Genomic DNA, 25034 nt, shown 5'->3' with positions numbered 1-25034 from the left:
GTGGCCCTCAGAGTCGTCGGTGTGGGCCCTCAAAAGTCACCGGTGAGTGGCCGTCCGATGCACAGGTCCCGTCTGAGGCCGTCAGAGGCTCCGGCGTTGAGCCCCCAGAGCCGCCGATATACGGTTTCGGGAGCTCATTCAGGGGTGCCGGTTGCACTCAGAGGTGGCAGTGTGGGGCCCTCAGCTAGGCACCGGTGTGGGGCCTTCACAGCCGCCGGTGAGGGCCCTCGCAGGCGCGGTTGTGGGGGCCTTCAACCATTGGTTTAGGGGGTCATCGCAGGCGTGTGTGGAACCCTTAGAGCTGCTGGTCCCTGATAGGCCGGTAAGGGCCCTCAGAGGCCGGCAAGTAGCCCTCAGAGGTCGTCAATAGGCCCTGAGAAGCCGGCAAGGGGCCCTCAAAGGCCGACAAGGGACACTAAAAAGCCGGTGTGGGGCTCTTATGGAGAGAAGTGTGGCTCTTCGGAGCACATAAGGCCTTCCGAGCCCTGCGGGGCCCTTCTGAGTCGAAAGATGCCAGCGTGGACCCTCAGCCTCCAATTGGCGTCGCAAGGCCCCTCGGGCCCGAGAGGCCCCCTGATCCGATGGGGGGCACGTGCCCCCTGCTTCCCCCCCCCCCCCGATGCAGATAGAGAATGCAATCGGCGGTGCGGGACACAACAATTGCAATCGTTCCTTATCCCGTCGCGAGGTCGCCCATCCGAGTTCCGACCCATATCCCATGATTGTCAACCCTGGGGCTCGGGTCGGCAATGTACCGGTAAGGAAATCATCTTTAGGTGAGTAAAAAAGTTTAGTTGTCGTTACGTTCAGTAATAACAACTATACGGGGCCAAATGTACCCGACGTACAGCTTGGAGCCGGGCGCCGCCCGGTCTCCACCAGTGACGTCACGCGAATGCTTAGCGACCGGTCCATTGGAAATCGCGGGATGATTCTACCTCTCTTATACGGCCTTGAAATCAATATAATTGTTGAGAGTTGTGAGAGAGTTGTGATTTCTTTTTAGAGTGATGAAAATACTGACCAATCACTGTAAGAAAAAGTGAAACATTGGTGATCTTAAAGACCTTTGCCTATCAAATCACACATTTTCTATAGTCAGAACTCAGAATCCACTTCTCCATGCTAAATAACGTGGAAACCATCATGAAAACCCTGAAATGGACAATAATTTTCGGTTTATCACAACTATGCCAAGTACCAACTGTATTTTGTACAACGTAATTACACTACCGCTGCCATTTCAATGTTAACGCGTCATGTTTGAAGTGCTGCAAAAATGTGCTGATGCATGCATGGTGAGAGCTGCTACACTTATACCCCTCGCCTCACCCACACTGGTGCATTATCGCAGGTGTGGCATCACCTACTGCAGCATAGTTCTCCACTGTGCAGCTTGAAAATTGGTGCTGCAGCCTGCAGGTGCCAAATCAGCTTGAGTTAAATAATAATACTCATAGAAGAATACTCAGTGTTGTCCTTTATTTCTAATTGTTAAAATACTATGTTTTTGTATAATTGTCACTATTTGCAGTGGCACATTGCTACTAAATATATTAAACCAGATTTAAGCCATTTTTTAATGAATATCGCTAGTTTACCCACTCTGTGGTTTTGCCGCATGCAGAATAAGCAAGCTCCAACAATGCCTGGCTCAGGTACCGGCAGAAAGTGGGTGGGTTAGAAGGTTTGAGAATGTTTAACTTAAGCTAAGGCCAAAGGTATAGATTAACCATTTGTGGAGTGTGTAACCTATTGATACTAATGGCTCCAGTTGAAAGTTTCAGTAAGCATCCAGTTTGTCACAACTCACATGTTAGTCTGAGTTAGAATGAGAGGTCTGTTGTTTTTGAGAAGCAATAATCATTCTTCTTTTTTAAACATATATCTTGATATGGAACATGGAGAGACATTGGATCTGCAGTTAAATTTGATTCATCTGTGCCTAAGCCTATGGTTCAAGTAAATTTAAAAGTTTTTTTTATGCTTACTCTTCAGTTTAAAAAATGTACTGCTTTTTTGAATAGCTATGTGGGAAAAGTCAACTAGTGTCAGCATTCATGTGTTGCTCTTCCTTCTCATTTTTGTAGATTGAAAGCATTCACTCTATAAATATTTTGACATTCCAGGGCAAACATGACTGAGAATAAGTTGTGATATCTCAAGAGTCAAATCAATGTGACATTGTGGATTAGTTCAAGGAGCTCTCTGTTGTTTGGCTCGCTGTTGTGACTGGAATCAGCTGAAGATGGATTTTGAAAGGAAACAAAGTTATTTGGAAATACCAATACAAGTTGGTGTAAGGGTAAGTGTTAATGTCATCTATACATTCTTCAACCATTGGTTATGTCCTTGATGTGGTTATTTTATTTAATTTTAGCCTCATCTTAATTGCTTAACAAAGAATGATCATCACAAATAGCTTGAAAATATGCATTCATAGCTAATAAGTGAAGACAGAGGTGAGGTCTATACGCAGACCAGACCCCAAAATGTCTTCTTTGCTGGTTATTTCTTACATGTTAGTGGAGTCTTCAATGTTTCCTTATTGCTGTATTTGTTTTTGTGTTTGTATTTGCATTTGTATTTATATTTAAGAGCGATCCACATACAAAGTGCGTTGCTGTAGGCCTGTAGTAATATTATTTCCATACTGTACCAACTTTCCCACATTGTGTTTTCCTCTAATCCATGCCTAACATTTCTATCCCAATATGAGTCTAACACCCATGGTCGTATCTCCTTACACCCCTCCCCTGACATGACGGGCTGCCCCCAGCTGCGGCCCGTGCTGGACACGGATGACCCGCCGTCGGACGAGCGGGTCGAGCTGCTGGCCACCGGCCAGGTCACCGTCGAGGGCCACCTGTTCGAGCCCACGTTCTGCCTGCCAGCCTCTGTGGGCCAGCAGGAGCTGTACGCGGCGGCCGTCGAGCCGCAGGTCGAGATGCTGCTCCAGGGTGAGGCGGACCGCGCCGCCGGCCGGGGCGTGTCTCGTCCGGAGGGTGACGGCCGACGGGACGAGCGCGCTGTTCTCTGCTTATGTGGCTGTATTCTGTGCTATTTGCGACTTCTGTTTTAGATTCTCGCCGGCTTTATCTGCATGACACTTATTATTTTCCGACTAGTCTCTTTCGGAACACGGAATATAGCCAGCGATGGTGCAGGCAGATGGTATACTTCCTGAGTAACACATTTTGCTTCAACACCAATTAAACACCGTCACTTGCCAACTGCTAACTAATCACCCACAGCCTCTAAACTCGTATAACTGCTGTGTCCCCCCACCCTTCCCTCACCACCCTTCCCCCTCCACCCCCAGGCTACAATGTAGCCGTGGTGACGTTCGGCCAGACGGGCTCGGGGAAGACGTTCACGCTGGTCGGACCGGACGCCACGTTCGCCATGAGCGAGGCCGAGTTTGGCGTGCTGCCCAGAGCCGTGCGCCACGTGTTCGCGGCACTGAAGGTACGTGTGCCACGTGTTATTAATGCATAGGGCACTTGCCCTACGCGCGGGCTACGCGTTTGTATGTTTCAACGCACATCGTGCGCTATGGGCTCCCGGGCCTCCAGGCATTAGGTACGGTCACATTGGTACGCTGTATTACGAATTCAGAGTTTTATTGGCTTATGATAATTGTCTTCATATTAATATTTGTCAGTTTATTACGCCAATTCCGCACCTGGTCCAGCTTCGATTCGTCACGTTCCATTACGATTTACGAACTACGATCGTTTCATAGTTCCCTTATGCCCACTGACTGCTAACGAAAGTCTCGTTTGTCGCCGTGCAGCAAAGTTCACACGAGGTGGCCGAGCACGCGTTCACGGTGCGGGCCAGCTACCTGGAGGTGGGTGAGGAGGAGATCCGCGACCTGCTCAACTACGAGCCCGTCAGCTACCACCTGGATGTGCAGTACGACGAGGAGGTGAGGCGTGAGCCCCGTGAAGAGATAGGCTACTGATGCCGCTGCCCTGTCGGGGAGTGGAGGGACTTACCGCTGCTCATGAGTCATCACTCACTGGTTAGCATAAAAGAGACGGAAGAGACGTGGGAGCATTAGCAGACAATGTCCCTGAGATAAAATCCGTCTAGTGGAGATGTTTTGGCAGAAACCACCTTGGTGCTTTGTGAAGTCAGCTCTGATTGATATGTACGTGTCTAAACCGTCCCTTCTTATCTCGACCCATCCCATCTCACCCCTCCCGTTTCTCCCGCCCCCTCCCGTTCCGACCGGTTGGCGCTGTCCACTGACCCCCACCCCCGCGCTGTGTTTCCCCCAGGGCTCCCCGGTGGTGCCGGGTCTCACCCGGTTGGAGTGCTCCTCCGTCTCCGAGGTACTGCACTGCCTCGAGGCTGGCTCATCCATGCGACAGGCGGGCTCTACGGCGGCCAGTGACCAGCAGGCGCACACAGTGTTCACGGTGCAAGTTCAGCAGGAGTGGGCTGACGGTGAGAGGGCCGGGACACGCACAGCGGGAGGGGAGGGAGAGGAGAGCGGGTGGTTAACGGTCACTGCTGAATGCGGCTGAAGTGAGAAACGCGGCTCTGTGTGTGGATTTTGATCAACTGTTAGATATAACTCTAAGCCAACACAAGTGGTTTTCAAATAGAGTTCCATTCAAACTACGTCAGTTCCGGCTGTTTACAAATACCTACCTATAAGCCCCCTCTGTACATCACACATCACACACTCACAGATGGTACATCATGATTGCCGCTCATTGTATCCCCCTCACCTCCATCCGCCCTGACAGGTGTGCTGCTGCACGAGACCTCTTCGTCAATGTACTTTGTGGAGCTGTCCGGCTCGGAGCTACAGCCGGCGCCCGACGACCCGGACGATTTCACCATTAATGCCGGCCTGCTGGCACTGCGTCACGTGGTGGAGGCGCTGGCCCGCCGCCGGCCGTCCGTGCCCTACCACCTGGCTCCCCTGCCCGCGCTGCTCAAGGTCAGATGGGTGCACGGTGGGGTCGGGAGGGAGTGTGCGTGGGATGTGTTGGGGAAGGGTTAGAGGAATTAGTGGCCTGGGTGGTTGATGGGTTGTGCTAGGTGTTCTGTTGGTCAAGTCGTGAAAGCAGTGGGGTGGGGCCTTAATGTGGAGAGTTAATTATGATTGTGTTCAAGTGTGTAAATTCGGTTAATCAGGTGGATGATTTCCGTTTTGCGGTTGGGGAAGCACAGGTAGGCTGGTTTAATGTGTGCTCAGTCACGTTTTTAGTTGATTGTCCGCTCAGTTAAACGTCACAACCATGGGTGACTCTATGCGCTTCGTAGACACGATACCAGTAGTAACCGGCTCAACCAGCTTGGCTGCCCACTTACACACCCTGCTGCTTATCCTCAAAACTCACCGATCTCCGTCCGCACCTCTGCGCCTCAGGACGTGATCGGCGGCAACTGCCGCACGCTGGTGCTCTGCTGTCTGTCGCCGGCCGACACAGACGAGTCCCTGAACTCGCTGCAGTACGTGCGTCTGCTGCCGGCCGTCATCAACCTGGTGACGTGTGGCGCCGTGCAGCGGCCGCTGCCGCCGTCCTCTGATCCGCCGCCGGCCGAGCAGGCGGGCCCGGCGCGCCAGGTGCACCCGGTCCACCCTCTGAGGCACCCGCTGCAGGCGGCCTCCCCGCGGCCGGACGGCAAACCACCGCCGGCCGGCTGGGCGCAGGGAGGGTACGGTGCCGCGCCCGGGTACGGGCCGGAGCTGGACGCGCCGCCGGCGGTCGGCTGGGGCCCGACCGCTGCTCCTCCGGCGGGGTATGGAGCGGGGTACGGACCGGGGTTCGGCGGACAGAGACGGCTCAGCTCGGCGCAGCAGAGGCTCAGCGGCCACGGAGCGGTGATGAGCCCGGCTCAGCAGATGGTGGGTGGACAGACCCAGCAGTTGATGAGTCCCACCCAGCCGGCCATGAACCAAAGCCAGCACATGATGGCTGTGAACCAGCCGGTGGTGAACCACAGCCCGGCGCTGATCAACGCGAACCAGCAGATCATGAACCAGAACCAGGCGCTGATGACGCACAGCCAGCAGGAGCAGATGATGCTAAACCAAAATCAGCAGCTGCTCAGCCCGAACCAGATGGGACTGAACCAAACCATGAACCAGAACCACCAGATGAACCTGAACCAGATGAACCAGCCGCTGTCTCCGCTGAACCAGCCGCTGATGAACCAGAGCCACGCTCACAGTCAGAGTCTGGCGGTGCAGCAGTCGCTGAACCCGTCGCTCAGCCAATCGTTCCCGGCCCTGGCCCACCCGCTGTCTGCCGCCACCCCCGGCCACCTGCTCAGTCAGACGGTGCCGTCGTTCGGCTCCCACCAGAATCTGTCGGTGAGCCAGCCGCCGCGGCCGGCCGGCGGCGGGCACCACAGCCACCAGTCGGCGCTGGTGCACCCGTACCACCACCAGGCGTCGCCGGCCGGCCGGCTGGCCGGGCTCGGCTACACGGCCAGCCCGCCGCTCACCAGTCTGACCGAGCTCAGCTGCCAGCGCGCCGCGCTGCTCCACGAGAACGCGCTGGTTGACCTCTACCAGCGGCTGCATGTGCTCGAGATGCACCAGCTGGCGGCGGCGCAGCAGGCGGCGCTGGCGGCCCAGGCGCCGCCGCCGAACACACGCTCCGAGCCCGAGCCAGAGAAACAGGACGACCAGCTCTTCCAGTGAGTGAACGGGAGAGATTGGGGGACGGTGGGGAAGAGGGAATCTTGTCTGAATTGCTGATACGTGCATTATGCGTTTCATCGATGTCTTTCGTGGCGATGCATTCTTCTGACCGGCTTTGTGGTGTTGTAGCACTTAATTGTGCATCTCAAAAGAAACTGGGAGTACTTCATTGTCTTACAGCCGCGTGTAACGCTAGTTTGTTTTTTCACACATTAAACACATGAAAGTGTTTTGTGCGCAGTTTTCCGTTATAAATGATCTAACTTTTTGTTTATCATGAATGTCGCACACTGTCACTGTCCGTAGACCGCACCGTCCCTGCCGTCTATTCCCGCCGTTCGTCTGACCTCTGCCGCCGTCTGCCAGGCTGGAGTTTGCCGCCGACCAGTACCGCCGTCTGGTGGCCGGCGCCGAGAGGCTGCTCCGCCAGCTGGCCGGCCGCGGCGCCGTCGACGGCGAACACAACGGACTCATCCAGCAGTGGATGTGCAGGAAGCAGGAGACCGAGGAGTGTCTGCGCCAGGAGCAGGAGGCGGGCAGCGAGCTGCGCCCCCCGGACAGCACCGAGAGCGACACCGACACTGACGCGCCGGCGGCGCAGAGGGCGCCCGCGCACGGCGCCGGCACGAACAACGGTGGGTGAACGGGGAACGACTGCCGACCCAACCTTATCAGAGAGGGCTGCTTAAATAATCGAAGCTTGGCACTGCATCTCGCAGAGTTAGCACTAGTCCGCATTTTGAATGGTTTAACAAACTCAGCTGATTATATTCCTAAGAATTTCAACTACCTACGGTCTCGAACTCAGCATGTCCTACCGCCCGTAGCCCACATCGCAACTCGTTTATAAGATGTAGTCTCACCGTGACCCCGCCGCTGACCTCCCTGACCCTCCACCGGCAGTCTCTGGCGGCGCCGTGTCCCGTCTGCCGGCCTCCGAGCTGGACGGTCTCAGTGAGTCTCTGAGCACCGGTCTCCGACTGGGAGACAGGCCGGGAGCGCTGGACACCACCCCCGCCGGTGAGTATTCGGGAGAGTGTGCGGGGGAGGAGAGTACGCAGGACAACTATCTTCATCACTGAATGCCTTGTCGAGAGAGAGGGGGGGGGCAGTGGCCGATGACGACCAACGTCCAACATGCCCGTATATCGCGGTCGTCTTAGGTGCGTTCCCTGTGTTTACATTTGCCAGTGCAAAGTACACAGTGGGGCTAGGACAGCAGAGGGCCATTGTTCTTCATGAGTCTGCCGTTATAATCGCCGTTTTTATCCCATGGCTCAAGCATCTGCGCCGCATGACGATAATGTTCGGCTGATGATATAGCGGTGAGATTTGCGCGTCTGGTCCTCGAGACTTGTGATAGCTGACAGTTTATGCGCCTGTAAAAGCTGCTTTCCTTTGCGATATGAGAATTAACGGTGGACGGCGACATTTGATACGACGAGTCTTTGTACTGGCGTATGGCAGTGAACGCTCTGCTTGATTTGAAAAGTTGTCGCCGTTGCACCCTGAAAAGCCGAGGTGTTCTGCACGGTGTTGTAGACATCCACGCGTAACTTAACTGTGTTCAATGATAGCCTCCGATTACATCCGATTATTCAATATTGTAATCTCCATCAATATTATAATCTCCAATACCCGCTAAGCTTGTAATTCATTTCGTCTCAATTCTTACGTACTCCGTGCATGTAGCTGCCATATGCCTCGGTACGTGAAACAGTTTATTTTTGTCGTGTATGTAGACGTTTCCCTGTTTTGTTCTCTGTCGCACGGACTCAACATTGCCCCCATGAGAGTGATTGTCAAAGTTACGTTTTTTTCAATCTGTTATCGTCAAATATGCAGGCACCTAACCCAACTGAATCTCGTCGAATCTCTCGCCATCGTTATCGAATCTTCGTCATCGAATCTAACGAATCCAGTTTATGATTTGGTGAGCGCTGTTCACTTTCGATTGAAAACATTTTATACCGTCGTAGTAGTGCCTTATGGTTGTAAATGAGTAATGATAAATGCATAGTAGGTGTTTATTTCAAACACTTATTCCCACATACGAATAATACATTTTTACGTCGTTTTTCATAAGCCAAGTCACTGAAAACTTCACTTATCATTTAACTTTTGTGTACAGTCTCTGCTACATTTCGTTCGATGAAAGTTGACGATTTCATGCATTTTTTTAAACCGTTAAACATGCTTAACATTACATCATGCCTTCATGTAAATAAATCATAAAATTACCAAACTTCGCTCGATTGCTAATTGCACGCATCCCATAACATTCAGCATCACGATTCAGGTTGGATATTTGGTGATGATGGTATTCAATGGTAAAAAACGACCCAACGCCCCCGATTGCCGAAGGAGCCGCAGAATGCATAATCTTGCCCTGCAGCTGGCAGTGTAAAGTCTCCATCTGATCTCCCGGCACTATCAGATTGGTTATCGACACAAGGGCGAAACTGTACTTTGCAGTTCCTTGACAAGTATCTGTACTTTGCTCTATCAACGAAATATCGTAACAACACCACGAATATGATATCATTTACCGGCTTAACGTTCTTAACCACGTCACCGGGCAGCACATATCACTCCAGCTGCCGCCTGTCCCACTCACCAGTCAAGCACCGATAACGTACGCCAACGACGTCACTTATGATGTCTCATGACGTCTAATCACGCTCTGACACCATTGCTGACGTCTGATCACGTGTGTATGACCGTCGACTGTTGCGTGTAGGCGATCTTGGAGACGGCTCGGCCTATGTGCGCCAGCTGATCCTGCATCTTACCCAGCTGACACTTGAGGTCGAGCACGGCGTGCCGGAGCTCCACCAGCTGGTCGGGCGCCCCGCCGCCGTCCCCCTCATCCTCATCCTCTCCCTCTCCCCCGTCCTTCTCCCCTTCTTCGCCGCCGCTCTCAGGATCGGCATCCTCCGGTCGGAGGGAGGCTCGTTTGGCGCCGGCTGGCGCGATGTCCTTGTCACTGGATATGCCGCTGCTCTCGGCGCTGTCTGTGCTGTCCTTCCCGGCGTCTTTGTCCGCTCGGCGCGGTCCGTCCGTCTCCGTCTCCTGGAAGTCCTCACTGCCCGGCTCGACGGGCTGGTCCCAGCTGTCGTGGTGTTTGATGATGACGATACGCGCCGCCTGCCGCAGCAGGCCGGGCCACTGGGCCAGCCATTGACGCAGCTGTTCAGTGCCCTTGGTGCGCTGCGCCGCGTACCCGCCCTCCTTGCCGGGGAACATGACCCGCCAGCGGTGGCGCCAGCCGAGCTGCGGTCCCGGCAGCACGTGCCAGCTGGCCGCCAGCCGGCCCTCGGGCAGCATGCCGAGCAGGGTGATGTTGACAGAGGGCAGGATCCGCCACAGACAGCTGCGCCGCCGGTACCGCTGGTGGCGCTCGAACAGGTGCGCGAACTCGATGTACTTTTTGTGCAGCTTGATCTCGGCCTTGGCGGCCATGTCGCGTGTGTCGTTGACGGCCATACCGACCATAGCGTTCATGGTGATGATGAGCATAAAGAAGATGAAGAGCAGGTAGATGGCGTAGCCGCCCTTGCTGCCGTGCAGCTGCGTCGGGTCGTAGTTGAGCTCGCCGATCGACATCACCACCGTGGTGAAGAAGGCGCTGGTCATGGTGTCGAAGCGGCCATCGAACTCGTCCGGTTTGTCGCAGAACAGGACGAAGAAGCTGCTGGTGAAGGCGAACGTGATGGCCGTGTAGACCATCATGAACACGGAGAGGGTGCGGATCAGCGTCACGAACAGCATCACGTGCATGGAGGCGAACTCTGCGCGGCCGAACATGAACAGCAGCTCGGTCCACGAGGCGAGCAGGCAGGCGGCGGCCACCTGACGCAGCTGCTCGAACGTCAGCACGTCCGTGCACAGACAGGCGATGGCGGTGGAGGTGCAGAACCACGTGATGACGTTCTCCGGGCCGCGCAGGTACGGCATCACGCCGAGCACCCACATCTTGATCGTCTCGCGCAGGTCGATGTACACACAGGTGAAGGCCACGATGAAGAATGTGATGGATTCCAGCGGCATGTTGAAGTAGGTGACGTTGAAGTCGATGCCCGCGGAGCCGCGGCGGTCCGGCGGGACGACGTCAGACGTGTTGAAGAACCCCATGTCGTTGCTGATTAGGGCGCTGTCGGTGATGTTTTCGGCACGCCGCTTGTCCACAACGGCGAACAGAAACACGTTGAAGCTGACGACAAACACGAAGAAGATGATGATGTCGATCACGTACAACGGCGAGATCATCTTCCACTTGAGGTTGAGAAAACTCTGGCAGAGTGGGTGCAGAAATAGCTGGTCGCGCGTGGCCTCAACTTCGATGCTGTTGAGCAGACGGGTCTCCATGCAGCTTACGTAAGAGCTCTCGTCGTCGTCCAGCAGGCACGGGTTGAACAGCGAGTAGTCGAACTGGATGGCGCGTCCGCTCCAGCCGAGCGGCCGCACCAGGCGCAGCGACCGGTCGAACGCCGTCTCCAGCGCCTGCGGAAAGTCCTTGAGCAGGTGTTTGAGCGCCGTGCGGCCACCCTTGTTGCGTATGTCGGCGCGCGCGCCGGCCTCCAGCAGTAGGATGGTGTTGCGCCGGTTCTTCTGCCGCAGCGCGCAGTGCAGTGCCGTGTCGCCGGCCGCGTCCTGCGCGTCGATGAGCGTGCCGGGCGCGCTCAGCAGCAGCTGTAGCACCTCGCCGGGCGTGTCGGCGGCGGCGGCCACGTGCAGCGGCGTGCGCTGCGCCCAGTCGCGCTCGGACGCGTCGGCGCCGTGGTCGAGCAGGGCGCGCACCAGCTCGGCCTTACCGTCTCGGGCCGCCCGGTGCAGTAGCGTCTCCATACGCGCGCCCTTGTCTCTGTGCTCGGTGTGCCAGAAGGCGTAGTTGTCGGCGCCAGCCTCCGGGTCGCGTATGCTCCAACTGTTGTCATGACGGAAGCGCGGGCCCTTCGATGGATTTAGAAATTTTATTGTTTTCTCTTTGCGCGAGGAGGGTAGCGATCGGGGCGTGCGGATGTGCGGCGCGGTGACACGCAGGTTGGGGTCGGCACCTCGCTGCAGCAGACTGAGCGTGTCCACCGCCTCCTGACCGAGCACAGCCCGCTGCAGCTGGTCGTGCAGCTGCTGCGGCGAGCTGCGCGTGCGCCGCACCGGCTCGGCCCGCCGCCGGCTGCGAGAGCGCACCCGGCCCCCACCGCCAGCTCGCGGCGAGCGCTGCATGCCCCGGAACGCCGTGAAGTTCGCTGTCTCAGCTGTGGCTGCTTGCCCACTGTCCACTGTATCAGTTGTGACTGCTTGCCCACTGTCCACTGTCTCAGCAGCGTCCTGACGCCGCGGCTCCAGGACTATCACAGAATTTTGGCGACGCTGGCCGTTCATGCTCGCGGCTCTCCCGGACGCCGCTCGGCAGGGGTATAGTGTCAGACGCGGCACAGCCACTCGACTGAGCGCAGCGCCAAGCTCAGGTCGGCCCGCTCCGCGCGCTTATCATGACGCAGCGACCCGCCGTGGACCTTTCGGAAATGTTCCGCCGCGTGCCGGCCCACTTGAGCCGCCGGTGGCCGGTGGGCGGCTAGGGGCAGCAGGTTTGTGTCGATGTGTCTACCGACCAGCTCCACCGTGGCTTGGCTTGACCACTGTCACTAAGTTTAGTGCTCGAACTCACGGTAACGTGTTTCCGGACGGACGGGTCGCTGGCGAGATCTTTTGTCCACGCTGGCGCCGGAGCGGTGGCGTGGCCATGTCACCGCTCCTTCGGCGGCGTCCTGTGTGCTGTCACTGACGGACACAGTCGACCCCCGCTCCTGACCACTGTCAGATGATTCGGTGCTCATTTCTTACTTTGCTCCGGCCTCCGTGGGATCATGCGCTCTGTCGCACGCCCGTACGTGTTTCTTTATTATTAATTCAAAGCTCACGGAACCGTTCGTTCTTATCGCAGTTCTTTGTGTGGCTTATCCTGGCCGATATTGTGTGAGTTTGTCCTCAGTCTCACAGCCGACAAGATAATACGGTGTCATGCGTCTGTCATGTCCCGACTTATCGGTTTAGATGGTAGTGTATCGGACTATTTATCGGTATCCAGTCAATTATCTTGCGTTAAGGAGACAAACAGGTGGTCCTACATATTTCGAACCGCTTGGCTGTGATCCTGGCATCAGAGCTTCTAAACGCCTCCTCATGGTATGCCACTTCCTGTCATTTCCATCCTCCGTCTCAATCGACTCAGTCATCTCATCCTATCATCCTCTGCGCCGCTCCTGCGCTGTGTTGGCCGACTTTGCCCTGTCATTGTTGACTGGATCTATATCTCCTGACCACTGCCAAGCAGTTTTCACTGGCCCTTCTCTCCCTCTCCCTTCTGACGACTTCCCTCTCCCTCTCTGTGCCCGGCAGCTGTGATCGGTGAGCCGGCCGATGCGTCCACACCACACGAGGCAGCCTCTGCCGCCCGGACCGCCGCCGACCCGCCCCAGAGCCGGGTACACCAGGTGGACGCAGCGCTGGTGGGCAAGGTAGGACAGACAGTCAGTCATTTAGTTTAGCAGTAATCTCCACTGCATAGGTATTTGGTATCCTAATGTTGTTCTTACTTTTGCGTGATTATCAGTAATTACAATGTGCCAAGGCCTGTAACTTGTAAGTAGTCCCTTTCTTCTTAAAGCGCATGGCTGAGGCTTGTCCTGTATCTTTCTTTTCTAGTGTCTTCATTCTCTGTGTGTAGCGGGTATCCTCCTGTTTTCTGTATGCGTTCCTGTCTTCAGGTGTATCTCAGTCTCTCACACCTCTCTCCCCGTCTGACTACACCGCTCCGTCCCTAGGAGGCCCCTGCACCCCGACCCCCCGCGGACGGCGGTCCCACCGTCCCCGGCTCGACCGATCTCCCGGAGCGGGGAGCGGACCAGCGGCGCTCGGGCGTCTCCGCTGACAGGGAGACGCAGCCGAGAGCGGCCCTCGAGCGCAGCAGGTCCTCGGGAGCCACAGCGGCGGGACACCAGGTGAGGCCGTCTCGGGCTGCCGGGGGGGGGGGGGGGGGGGCGTCACGCGAAACTGGGGAGGAGATGGAACGGCCAGTGGACGTGGCCTCCGGTGCGATGGCTCTGTGGGTTTTTCGAATTCTTAAGATAGTTTCTGCCTACATACAGAGTACAAACGTCAGACAGATATGTTAGAACCTTTACCCAACAATATAATTGAGAATCAAGTGATGTCAACCAACATATGAAAAAGCGCGTAGTTCAGAGAAAGAAAAAACTATTGAGAAGTTCGTATCTAAGATTTTCCCGGGCCCGTTTCTTGGATGGTCACTCGCTGTTTCAATCATTTTACCGTCGAACCCCGGTAGTGTACCTCGGTACCACTCTGACCGGTGTCTGTGTGATTGTCAGGGTGGTGGCGGCGCCCGGCCACGTTCACCCTCCTCGTCCTCCGACCCCTACCAGCGGCGGCGGAGACAGGCCTGCACTGAGGAGGACCTCAGGTAGGCGGGTGTGCAGAGTGGTGGGCTGACTGATGGAGAGAACTGGATGAGATGTCGAGTCGTAAAGACTGAACTGTAAATTCAGTGTACAAACTGTAGAGATGTCTTTGTGTATCAATGTTCATTGTTCACTCGTAATGCATCTCTCATGACTAAGATGTTACATGTAGTTCTTTGTTGTTGTTTTTTATCGCTATCTCACAGTGTTCTCTTGATATGTTTCGCCTAATCTCGCTCGTCTTTTCCCTTCCACTCGCTCACTCACTCACTCACTCACTCATTCACTCGCTCTCTCACCCACTTACCCTCCCTTCTCTACGCACAGAGTTCTGCGCGACTCGGACGGCCTGGAGGCTCTCAGAGAGCAGGTCACAGGCGGTACGGACACCGCCGCTCCACCACAGGCGGGAGCGGCGCCGGAGCCTCCGGAGCCGGCAGCCACGCCGGCCGCCGACACGGTAGGTGGCGCCGTGGGCAGGGCTGGAGCTGACCGTCTCAAGGGGAGGGGGAGGGGGCTGTGGATTGTAGGTTGTACTGCGGATATATGAAAGTAAATATAGCATGTTCTGGAAGCGATGGGTGAACGATGGATGAAGTGTTTTGTGCAATGATTTGCTTTCTGTCCTGGCGTGCGGCGCTGGGTAAATGGTAACTCGATTCTGACGGATGCCTGACTTTGGTCTTGTAAACAGAGTAGTGCCACGTGTGATCTGACCAGCTTTTTCAAAACTAAGATGTCTGACTTGACATGATCATTCTGTCTCTTGCCTCTCTCCTGTCTGTATCCCGCCTCCCTCTGACTGGACTCTCACCTGTGTGACCCCTCCCTTGTCTACCTCTGACCTGAACCTTGTGACCTCCGTCCCCAGTCTGTAGAGCCGACCGACCTCTGACCTGACCGCTGTGCCTCCCCTCCCCAGCCGGTGGAGCCGCCCGACCCGGACGCTGACTCGGAGCCGGTCCGACCCACCCCGGACGACCCTGCGTCCATTCGCCGTGAGATCCAGCTGCTGAGGGACTGCCGCGAGTCGCTGCACAACCAGCGGCGGCGGATCAACTCCAAACTGCATCAGGTGAGGGATAAGGGGAGGAGGAGCAGGTATAGCCTAGGATGGGAGGGTTTAGGACGGGAAGGGGTGGGAAAGGCCGTAATGCTCGTGGGGTGGGGCATAAAGCGACGGGTAAGGTACATATGTCAGCTCCACGAAACAATGGCTGTAATATGAGTGGTGAATGTCGAAAAGGAGAGCGAGATGGGCCCAATGTTGTTCGTATGTAAGTGTCGTAAGTTGACAAGGCCGTTTCTCGTTTCATGTGTATAATGTATGGAATTTATATTCCATTCCATGAACGTAGAATGTCATCTCAAACATGAACAACAATTTTCTTTTCCTATATAGACATAACAGTGACCTCCCTCCCTCCCCCCGGGTCACAGGGTCGTCAGCTGGACGCGGCCGAGACGCGGCGGCTGCTCGAGCTCGACGAGGCCATGCACGCCGTGGACGAGGTGCTCGAGCACAAGGCGTGTCGGCTGGCGGGTGGCGCGGCGCCAGAGGACGGCCGACGGCTGCTGCTCAACCAGCGGCAGCTGATGCCCCGCCTGCTGGGACTGGCCGCCGTCGAACTGCGGCTCCTCTACTGCAGGACCTTTCAGAGACTGGTGGATCAGCGTATCGATGGGAGGGAGAAGGACCTGGCCGTGGCTGATTTGGATGTGAGTGGGGATAATCGAGGCAGAGGGAAGGGGAGGGCTGAGAGGGCGGGTGGAGTACTGGATACTTGGCAGAGTGAACAACGCGGAAGCCAGGGCGAAAGGTTGGATGCACTGCTGCTGCATAATATGCTGGATTTAAGTAAGCCTACTCTGGCTCAGGGAAACAGTGAATGAGAGGTTAATTCGTTTATCGGGCTTCTTTTTTGCCGTCGAAGTTTTGTCCCTCGTCTTACATTGTCCCATTACGTTTTCAGGCGCAGACGGAGGAGCAGGTGCGCGGCCTGAAGCGGCTCCAGCGGATGGTCCACGACCTGATGCGCGAGCGCAGCCACTACCGGCGGCAGCGGGACGAGCTGCGGCGCCGACTGCACGGGCCGCGCGGCTCGGGCCACGCGCCGCTGGCGGCCGCCGCGCCGCCCCCGCCCCCGCCGGCGGCCGCCGCCCACGGCATGGCGCTGGACCCGGCGGCGGCGGCGGCGGCCGTACAGCCGGCTCCTCTGGTTCACAGCCGGGCGCCGAGCGACGCCAGCAGTGCGCCAGGTACGCCAGAGGGAGGGACAGAGACGAGTGATACGGTACGGTCTGGCCAGAACGGGACGGGTGGTCTTCGGTTTGTGGCTTACCTTCGACCATTCGATGCGATTTATTGCATAACTTGTGTTCGATAGTGTCTGAACGAGAATCGTTCGCGTCGAATTCTCACCATTTACATGCCGCTCGACAGGTTTGTGTGCTCCTTTCAAACACTGTTGTGTATCAGTTGAGTTTGACTGTCCCTGTGAGGCTGTCCGCTGTTGTTTTGGTGGCCGCCCGGCCGTCTGTGATCTGCCTTTCCAATAAGGCTCCTAAAGTGTCGAGTTGCGTCGATACACTTTACGGAAAGTGAAACTACGGGGTGCCCGTGTCTTTGGCGCGTGACACGGGTCTGGCTATTCGGTCGTGCGGTCTCTTGGGGCAGGGGACGGACATTGCGGAAAATAAAATGAGATAGGTGGTGGGGGCATTTTAGTGTCAATGCCTTCGCTAAATATGTCTATTTTCTTTCGTCATTTTCATCGTGATTTGCGCTTGGGCTCCCTACCAACACTTTACAGAGAGAAAGCTAATAATGTCTGCATACATGTCTACGTACGTAGGTAGTGGGTGTGCCTACATGTGCATATGTAGGTTTGTCACATCACGGCTTGTCCATGTGCATTCTGAACGCTTTGCATCACACCTGCACGCTTTTTACCGTGTATAACCCCACCTCCGCCTCCACCCCACAGAGCCGGTACTGGCGCCCACGTCTGCGCCGAACCGGCTGCGTCAGATGCTCCTGTCGGGACTCAGCCGGCCGGCGACGTCGGCGCCCGCCGCGCGCGTCACACGACAGCGAAATCGGATCATCATTCAGTCGGCGTCGCAGTCGGCCGAGAAACGCACCAAGCGGTGACGATCTATCGGCGTCAGGTGGGCGACCGAGGGCCTCGCGCCGGGCGGGCGGGCGGCGAGGGAGGGGTAGCCGGGGTCCGGGCGGGACGTGGTGTCTTTTAGAGATGGCCTGTTTCGTCAGGGTGATCGCTTATGCCTTGATATACCGTGGAGGGATAGACGACGCTCAAACAGCAGTTTTTTGGCTGATGCTGACGTGCCTTGTGACGGGGATTCAGTGGTACGCCCTTTCCTCTCGGTACGTTCATAGGAGGAGTACCCGAGCTGGGGAGGTACTTGCCACAAGGGAGGGGCTGGTTCGGGCGGCAGTAACCCGAACTCGCCTGGTGGAAGTGTTTGGCTTGCCTCCCAATCAGAGCTACTGGGAGACTGGGACGGGCTGATCCATACACAAACGGTATTGGTCCTCCCCCTCCCCTTACTCAGCTGGAACCGATAGAATCATCATTCTTTTACACGCTATTTTATGTACTTAATCGCTACATACCATCGGCTGGAGATTATGCCTCTTTTAACGTTATCATAATGGAAGGAGGCTTTACTTTCACATTATTGTGTACCTCCTTCAGTAAAAAATGCACAAGTGCCCTTCATCTGAAAGAGCACAAAACACGGTGGTCTGCCATTACTTTTTTACATCTGGACCGCGATTATCCATCAGTGCATCGCCTGCATACATGGCTGCTCCTAGATTCCGGCGTGGTAAGCGCTCCGAATACTCATCAGTAGCGTCACTCGAGAGCTATGTGTTTTGCGTTTTGCTTTAAATTTGGATTTTGTGTTTTATTTTTCGGAATTATTTATCGTGACCTTTTGTATTGCCTTTCGCGTTATGCCAATTGTACCATGAGGCATATTCGGTTCATTCTTCGCATTATTCCTATCTGGACTTTGCACTCATCAACACGCGTCGTTGTCTTTAATTATCGTGCGATGGGCACTCGGCTGTTGGCATCACACCACAGGAAGCTGTCATTATTTTTTAATGCTGCACGGTTTTCCGAGGCATCCGTCACCTAATACTCTATGAAATGTCGATAACGCCGATGTCATTCATTGATTGTCGCTGATAATGTAAGAGCAGTCTCGATGGTAGGAGCGTGTGTGAGACAGACGAGCTTACTGCCGTGTGAGCTTTTTGCTGATGTGTGGGGTAGTTTACGTCGTATTTGCCGATAAATACTCCGATTTGATTGTGACGATCGTTAATGTTTAGACTTGTATTCATCTGTATTTTTGCGACTGCATGTCATCCATTTTGCTACGAATCAACGAATTGTGAGGACTGTGTTGCGAGTTGACTTTCTAGCGCGTAGCTGTTGTAGTTAGGTGAGCCTTTCCTTGGACTAACGCTGTGATAAAATGTGCCTCGACTGAGCCGCGGCTTGCCTTGATTGGCGGTGTGTTTTCGCTGTGGGAGTCTTCCAGCCTGCCTGTCTGTATGGAGGAAGCTGACCGGCGCCGAATTCATTGTGTTTGGCCACGTTAAACAGGTGTATGTATAGTCTCGTGTGTGTAATCAGTACTGCCATTTGGGGAGACCACGTCGAGACGGCTTGCTACTCTGTGAATATGTAATCTCACATGAAACTCACTGTTCGAACGTCTGTGATGCCGTGTGCCGCTCCCTCGCTCTGTGATGCTGGCCTCTCGTCATACTCATCGTCATCAGCGGCAGCATACGGAGTAGCATGTTCATCCCTCGCCATCCATCATGTTTGCCATCCTCGTATCCAGTGTTCAATACATTCACATGGAACTGTAACGTCTTTTTGTGAAGCTGATGTGCCAAACAGTGTAGCATACTTTGATAAGTAGATGCCAGCTCGTTTCGTTAGTGCACAAACTGAGTTTCCACTAAGCAGCAAGGGCAGTAAGCGGCTTTAAGTCCTTGGTAGATACATATCTAACCAGCGCAACGTGCCTGGTGTCGTAATGCTATTCCCGTGGATGATGAGGCCGGGGAATTCAAACTAGTTGACTGGCTCGTCGGCTCATTTCCTGCCAAACTGCTATTTAAATAAATCATTAAAATAGTGCGTAAAAGGCCCTGGCCATTGATGTGACAGTAAACGTTTAATGAGCTTCCTCTCATATGGAATCGATTTAACCCTTCTCCATCTCGTATCTGACCTGGCCGGCCCTCCCACACGGGTTCCTGCCGCCGCCTGGTTCCTCCCCTGTCCCGCTCCTTCCGCGGCCCGGTCCTCCCGCCGCCCGGCGCCTCCGGTACTGGTTCCTGCCGGCGCCTGACCCTCCCGCCGTCCGGCGCCTCCGGTACGGGTTCCTGCCGCCGCCTGGTTCCTCCCGCCGCCCGGCGCCTCCGGTACGGGTTCCTGCCGGCGCCCGCCGTGCCGTTCGGCGCGATCATTATGGCCGGTCGACGCTACCGGATCCTCACGGCGCTCCTTGTTATCTGCTGGTGATAAATCAGCGGTTTTAGCGTGTTGTTAGGCTCCGGTGCCGGTGGCTGATTAATTAGCCCTCCGCCCGCCCGCCCGCCCGCCCCGTTGAATGCTCCGTTCGCCGAGACGGGAGTACCCCGAGCTCCGTCAGAGGGTATGCACTATGCATACATAGGTCAGGGTGATTGTATCGCACAACAAAAATATGCGATTCACAAGTTGATATGGTTTTTGCTGTGGAGGGTGGAAAACTTGTAACTTGGTTGTGGCTCCTGGAATTGGCAGGTCTCGGTTGAGTTCGCAGGTGTCGGAATATTTCACCTGCTTACGCCAAGGGGTTTTATGATCTGGTTTCTAGGATGATGTCCTGGACGATGCGGACACCTACGCCTTTGGCATGGCCTCCCCAAAGTAACCGATTGAAAGAGGTCCTTCACTTGAAGGTCGTGACGCAAGACACCTGCTTGCCATCATGTTTGCCACTTTCATATCTGTCTCTTTCCAAGTCAGTCATCCGCCGTCAGCATTCCGTTTCGCCGTTAGTCTGGGGCTGTCTGCTGAATCTTGTCCCTCCTGCCTGGTGTCTGTCTTGCGGTACAGTGTACTCGGCAGGCGGTGTATACTGCTGCCATCTCGCGGCTATTTTACTAAACTTAGAGTGCGGGTGTTCGTAGATGCCGTGATGTTTATAACTTGTGGTGACCTGGTGAGGCAAATGAACTTATGGTCGATTATCTAGTGGCCTGTAGCCTAAGGGTGGTGGATTTACCCATAATATACGAGGTCAGGCCGCGCTATAGAGCGTGCTGTCTTGCTGCAGCGGAACGCATGAATAGGCGGCTGTATCGCGCTCCTTTCAGTGAACGCAGTACTTGACCCGGCAGCTGCGACTCCCCCCCCCCATCCACCACCGTTATACCCTCCCCCACCCCCTCCCCGTGACGAGGGGTCGCTCTTCATAGTCATCGATCCGACACGCATAAACGTCGGCATAGTTCAGCCGACGGGGGCGCCGCTGGACAAGTTTGTAGGACCATGGGCCGCTCGTGCTCGCGGCCATTGGCGTACATTGGGCGTGCACGCGCCTGCTGAACTGGATTTGCAATGGTCATGAACGGGCGGAAGGCTGGCGCGCTGCAGTCATGTCCGTTGCCAGGTCTCCGTGGGTTGCTGGAAATGCTGGGCTGTGTTTGAGAAGACCCAGGCACTTGATGGGAATGCCGCGCTATGCACGTTGAACTGTTCTGTCCCGTGCAGGCATAGATAATGACATTTATCTTCCACTGCGTACCTGTAAATATCCGCCCCGTCAGTCTTCTCGTGCATTATCCTCACCTTGTTCCATCCAGAATCGTACCAAACGCACCGTTCACTTACTCTATTTATTCACTTACACCAGAGAGTCTTACATTCTCTAAAACGACTGCATACGGGCTGGGTGGGGTCCGACTGGAGGTAGCGACGGGCTGGCCGGAGGGGGCCGGCCCGGCGCGCCGCTGCCTCCTCTCACTTTGTGCTCGCTCTCGCGCTCTGCCTTTCCGGTGCCGCTCACATCCTACGCTCTACCGACAATAATAAATAGATTAAATAATGACTGGCTGCGAGGCGAGACCAACTCAGAGGACTAAACGCCGAGGCGGCCGCGCCCACGCACGGTTGACTAGCAGTTTGAAGGACTCGCGATGGTGGCACCAGAGCACCTCACAACAAAACCAGCGTAGAAAACAACCTGGCGTCCGGAATGCGATTACTGGAATGCTGGAGTGACTAGACGATTTGTTGGCCTTGGCCGTGGCGCCCGTCCCGTGCGGGTCAGGTCAGCTCAGGTGGGGCCGGCGGGCGGGCGGCCGCGCCGTGCGCGCACGCGACGCGGTGGGGTTCGGTGATATGTGGGACATGCGACGGCTATTGCACCAACATCTAGATACCTAGGCGCCGTCCGCCATCGGCCGGCCCACTCGCGGCACGTCGGGGGCGGGGAGGGGGTGGGGGGCGACAGCAGGCCACATAGTCGCGCGCGCCGCGGACAGGCGCGGTCCGCGCTCGCGCCGCGCGCCGGTAAGTAGAGGCGGGCGCGCCGTCGGCGGCCGTGGCGTCTCGTGAGGGTCGGCGCCGCGCCAGAGGCCCGGTTCGCTCGCCTGCCGACCGCCAGTCGTGTACAAAAAACCACGGACAGTATACAAATGGTGAGGCGGCGGCGGCGGCGCGGCGCGCTCGGTCGCGACGCTCTACGGGTGCGACGACAACAAATCAAAGGCAATGCAAAGACAACAACCTGGGGTATGTACAGTGTGCTCAGGTGATCGATCCATGCATAAAATGAATGTGTCTATGTACACTCGATCAGGCCGCGTTGCGCGCCGCCTTGCATCTATATAGAAATATCTTTCGTCTCGGTGCCGAACCTGCTAAAAATACCTACGGAATGTGTTGAGATCAGAATGGAAACACGCACACACAGTTGGCGCCGGCGCGCAGAGTCGGCCGAGAGCGCGGCGGCACGAGCAGGCCTGGCGGCCCGGCGGCCGCTGCCGGCGCGGCCACCGCCGCGACGCGCCAACACGCGTATTGCTATGGATCACTATGGCCTGTCGTCTGCGCCTGACTAGCATGGTTGTCTCCTAGCGTTCATGACTAGCATCACTGTGAGGAGGCCGAGCCCGGCTGACTAGAAGTGTCGGTCGGCGGCGGCGGACGGGCGCCGCGCGGCTGCGGCCGGCCGCCGTGGAACCGTCGGCCGCCGCGCGCGTCGCTCCGGACGCGTCGCTCAGTTGTCGTCGGAGCCGACGTAGAGGCGTATGACGCCGCCGGCGCCCTCCGAGTCCTCATGTCACAAGTCGCCCGTCAGGGAGTCGAGCGCGTGCTGCAGGGGCGCCGTGCTGACGGCTGTGGTCAGCACCTGGTTCTGGAGCAGGCCGCCGCCGCCGCCGCCGCCGCCACCGCCGCCGCCTCCGCCGCCGCCCGGCTTATCATCTTCCTTCCACTTGTCCTGCGATCGGCGGCGCGCGTTCATGAAGAAGTTTCCCACGGTGGTGGGCTCGAGGCCGAGCTGGCGCGCGATCGTCACCTGCATCTCCTTCGAGGGACGCTTCGTCTCCTGCGGGGCGAAAAGAAACGCATATGGTCAGAACAGAGAAGAACCGACATCAAGAATGGTGGTGTACTTTTGTGTATTTAGTTATTTGTATGCAGATTAATGTAAAAGTAATTCGGCATTATTTCAAATAAAAGGTTGGTCTCTTGTTTGAGAAGGAAGTACTTGTGATCATGGGTGGAGCTTTTCCAGGAAAGTTGGTGGGGCAAAAAGTTGTCAAACCTACAATGTCCGATTGTTAAGTTGGATAAAATTCAACAATGAATCAATTCTTTTCATTACAGAGATAATATTTTGCATTACACAGACATTTCAAAGCTCCTCAATGCGAAAAACATAGGTTTGCTAAGCAGTAAAGTCCTGCAAATCGGCTTAAGTTGGTGGGGCAAAACGCTTATTGGTGGGGAAAAATGGCAAGTTGGTGGGGCAGGCGCCCCACCAAGTGAATAGGAAGCTCCACCCCTGCTTGTGATCGTTCTTTGAACATGGGCATTTCTTCGACCACACCATCACATTCAACACACAACACATCACAACAGATATTGTTGATCGCGAATATGGAGCTCTTTTTTAGGGATCATTATCATCGGACTGATTTCAGTCGAGTCGCATCTGCTAACAGGACCGCTCCATGCGCCATGGCATCAATCGTTTTGGATATTACACTTAGCCCGAGATGCATAAACCGCACTGAGTGGTGGTTTCCTCCGCCATTTGGCCTTGATTCGCAATCGTAGCCCCGTTGTCTGACAGTGCCATGACCTCTGTTCTATTTCTGAGTCGCCTGCGATTGCTACAATGGCTGGATCATGGCAGATTGCTAATTAAATTCTGCCATTACCCGAGCCGCCAGCGAGTGTTCAGTTCAGCCAGCGGCAATGCCACAACGATGATCACCCCCAAATGCCATCAACTGCAGGCACGCATGTAACCGCCGAGCGAAAACAAAGACTGTGTCGTAAAACGCAGGCGCATCCAACGCTTTTAGCGCCCTAAAACCCCGATCGTCAACGCTGCTGTCTTTGTGCGGCCGGACTCTAAGCCCCACTTTTACATCTGCTGACAGATGGCGCTAGCAGTACATACGCCTGAAGCTATGCTGTACCGCATCGCTTACAAAGCTTGTGCTTCACCATACGGCGGAAAGGGCGAAGAGGCAGATCCAGATGTAGATGGCATTTAACTTTTAACCATTTAACTTTTATAGATTGGAAGATTTCGATCAATTCCTTGCCTCATAAAAACCCATTTTCGGAGCATACCTATTACCTATATCAGTTCTGTCCCCATCTGCCGAGTGCCGACTCTGGCTCTGGCGAACGGCCTCGGTACAGTACCTCAGTCATGCGTCGGCTGAAAGGCGTTTCAGGCGGTGCTGTCACCTATCGGGGAAGCAGTGAACTGCACCGATAGTGTCACTGCTCCTCGTAAATGGGTAGAGGGATCAGGGACGGGTGCGATTAGAACAGAGCGCTGAAGATAAAGAGGCGAGTGCTAGGCTTTGAGCGTATTTAGAGAAATCGTTGTTTTTCATAATTTGAAATTCGAAGCTATCCAATTTTGAAGCTAAGCAGACAAAAGATGAATTTCCCCAGCGCAGAAAACCGAAGAAGAATGCGCTTTTGTTAAAAAGGAACGACGCTGAGGGCTCCTGAGAGATTTTGAGTTTCGATATTTTCTCTCTTTCCTGGCTTTACCGAGCATAATCCCTACATAAAATAACTGAAAGAGACCTATATCCCAGCATTGCGGAAAGGCGGAGACAGCTGGGTCATTAGGTGTGTTTGGGGCCGTGGCTCACCTTAAAAATAGCCTGCAGTGTTCGCCGCTGTAGGTCGGTAAACACGAGGCGCGGCTTCTTGGGCGCAGGCGGCTGCTCGGCGGCCGGCTGCTCCTCTTTCCTTTTGCACGCTGAAACAGACGACACTCGGTCAGAGGCGAGCGGACGGTGAATCCCCGGGGATATGAGCTCAGACAACCAGGCGACAATCGGCGGACATTTAACGGGCGACACGGGAGATGGAGTGACGCGACTGAGGGTGTGCACGAAACATGTGGAGCTTGTGTCACGACACACATGTGCTGCGGGTAGGAAGGGCTTGAACCATACCCGACAATGAATCACCGGCACTCGACCACATGATGGACAGCGGTACAAATTGCATCGCGTGCCTGCGGCGAGCAGGACCGTTTATTGACGTGTTTTCCGTGGTTGCGACACGGGCGGC

The 25034-nt window shown here is 55.6% G+C and overlaps 4 protein-coding genes across 7 annotated transcripts in view; 3 read left to right on the top strand and 1 right to left on the bottom strand.

Moving 5' to 3' along the window:
• The first annotated feature begins 962 nt into the window (after positions 1–962).
• On the top strand, positions 963–7752 carry LOC122384085 (kinesin-like protein KIF18B). Its single transcript, XM_043371083.1, has 10 exons — positions 963–1032; positions 2130–2305; positions 2780–2960; positions 3323–3468; positions 3797–3931; positions 4287–4455; positions 4761–4957; positions 5390–6582; positions 7037–7305; positions 7574–7752. Exons 2-10 carry the CDS (start codon positions 2249–2251, stop codon positions 7750–7752), a joined length of 2526 nt encoding a protein of 841 aa, XP_043227018.1. The 5' UTR covers positions 963–1032; positions 2130–2248.
• A 5312-nt stretch (positions 7753–13064) lies between these two features.
• LOC122384068 (translation initiation factor IF-2-like) lies at positions 13065–14621 on the top strand. Its single transcript, XM_043371045.1, has 4 exons — positions 13065–13191; positions 13498–13674; positions 14065–14156; positions 14482–14621. Exons 1-4 carry the CDS (start codon positions 13094–13096, stop codon positions 14616–14618), a joined length of 504 nt encoding a protein of 167 aa, XP_043226980.1. The 5' UTR covers positions 13065–13093; the 3' UTR covers positions 14619–14621.
• Positions 14622–14717: 96 nt separating this feature from the next.
• Positions 14718–19072, top strand: LOC122384084. Its single transcript, XM_043371081.1, has 5 exons — positions 14718–14735; positions 15077–15229; positions 15595–15873; positions 16128–16413; positions 17142–19072. Exons 1-5 carry the CDS (start codon positions 14718–14720, stop codon positions 17306–17308), a joined length of 903 nt encoding a protein of 300 aa, XP_043227016.1. The 3' UTR covers positions 17309–19072.
• Positions 19073–21080: 2008 nt separating this feature from the next.
• LOC122384095 (hepatocyte nuclear factor 6-like) overlaps positions 21081–25034 on the bottom strand; it is a 43695-nt gene continuing 39741 nt past the window's right edge. For all 4 annotated transcript variants that reach the window (XM_043371099.1, XM_043371100.1, XM_043371103.1 and 1 more), the window contains 2 exons: positions 24608–24717; positions 21081–22809 (listed from right to left, as the gene is read on the bottom strand). In XM_043371099.1, the coding sequence (XP_043227034.1) occupies positions 22543–22809; positions 24608–24717 (377 nt within the window). In that variant the 3' untranslated portion in view covers positions 21081–22542. The remainder of the gene's footprint in view (positions 22810–24607; positions 24718–25034) is intronic.

This window comes from Amphibalanus amphitrite, unplaced genomic scaffold (genome assembly GCF_019059575.1).
Source record: "Amphibalanus amphitrite isolate SeventyFive unplaced genomic scaffold, NRLGWU_Aamphi_draft 000181F_arrow, whole genome shotgun sequence".
NCBI lineage: Eukaryota > Metazoa > Arthropoda > Thecostraca > Balanomorpha > Balanidae > Amphibalanus > Amphibalanus amphitrite.
Note: the sequence above shows the minus strand (reverse complement) of the source record. Positions and strands in the feature narration are given on the sequence as shown.

Bases quoted from the DNA above. Each gene is read 5' to 3' on its own strand.
- LOC122384085 (XM_043371083.1), top strand. From the start codon at position 2,249: ATGGATTTTGAAAGGAAACAAAGTTATTTGGAAATACCAATACAAGTT. The intron at 2,961-3,322 runs GTGAGGCGGACC...CTCCACCCCCAG, and splicing joins GGTCGAGATGCTGCTCCAGG to GCTACAATGTAGCCGTGGTG. The intron at 4,456-4,760 runs GTGAGAGGGCCG...CCGCCCTGACAG, and splicing joins TCAGCAGGAGTGGGCTGACG to GTGTGCTGCTGCACGAGACC.
- LOC122384068 (XM_043371045.1), top strand. From the start codon at position 13,094: ATGCGTCCACACCACACGAGGCAGCCTCTGCCGCCCGGACCGCCGCCG. The intron at 13,675-14,064 runs GTGAGGCCGTCT...TGTGATTGTCAG, and splicing joins CCACAGCGGCGGGACACCAG to GGTGGTGGCGGCGCCCGGCC. The intron at 14,157-14,481 runs GTAGGCGGGTGT...CTCTACGCACAG, and splicing joins TGCACTGAGGAGGACCTCAG to AGTTCTGCGCGACTCGGACG.
- LOC122384084 (XM_043371081.1), top strand. The intron at 15,230-15,594 runs GTGAGGGATAAG...CCCGGGTCACAG, and splicing joins TCAACTCCAAACTGCATCAG to GGTCGTCAGCTGGACGCGGC. The intron at 16,414-17,141 runs GTACGCCAGAGG...TCCACCCCACAG, and splicing joins CGACGCCAGCAGTGCGCCAG to AGCCGGTACTGGCGCCCACG.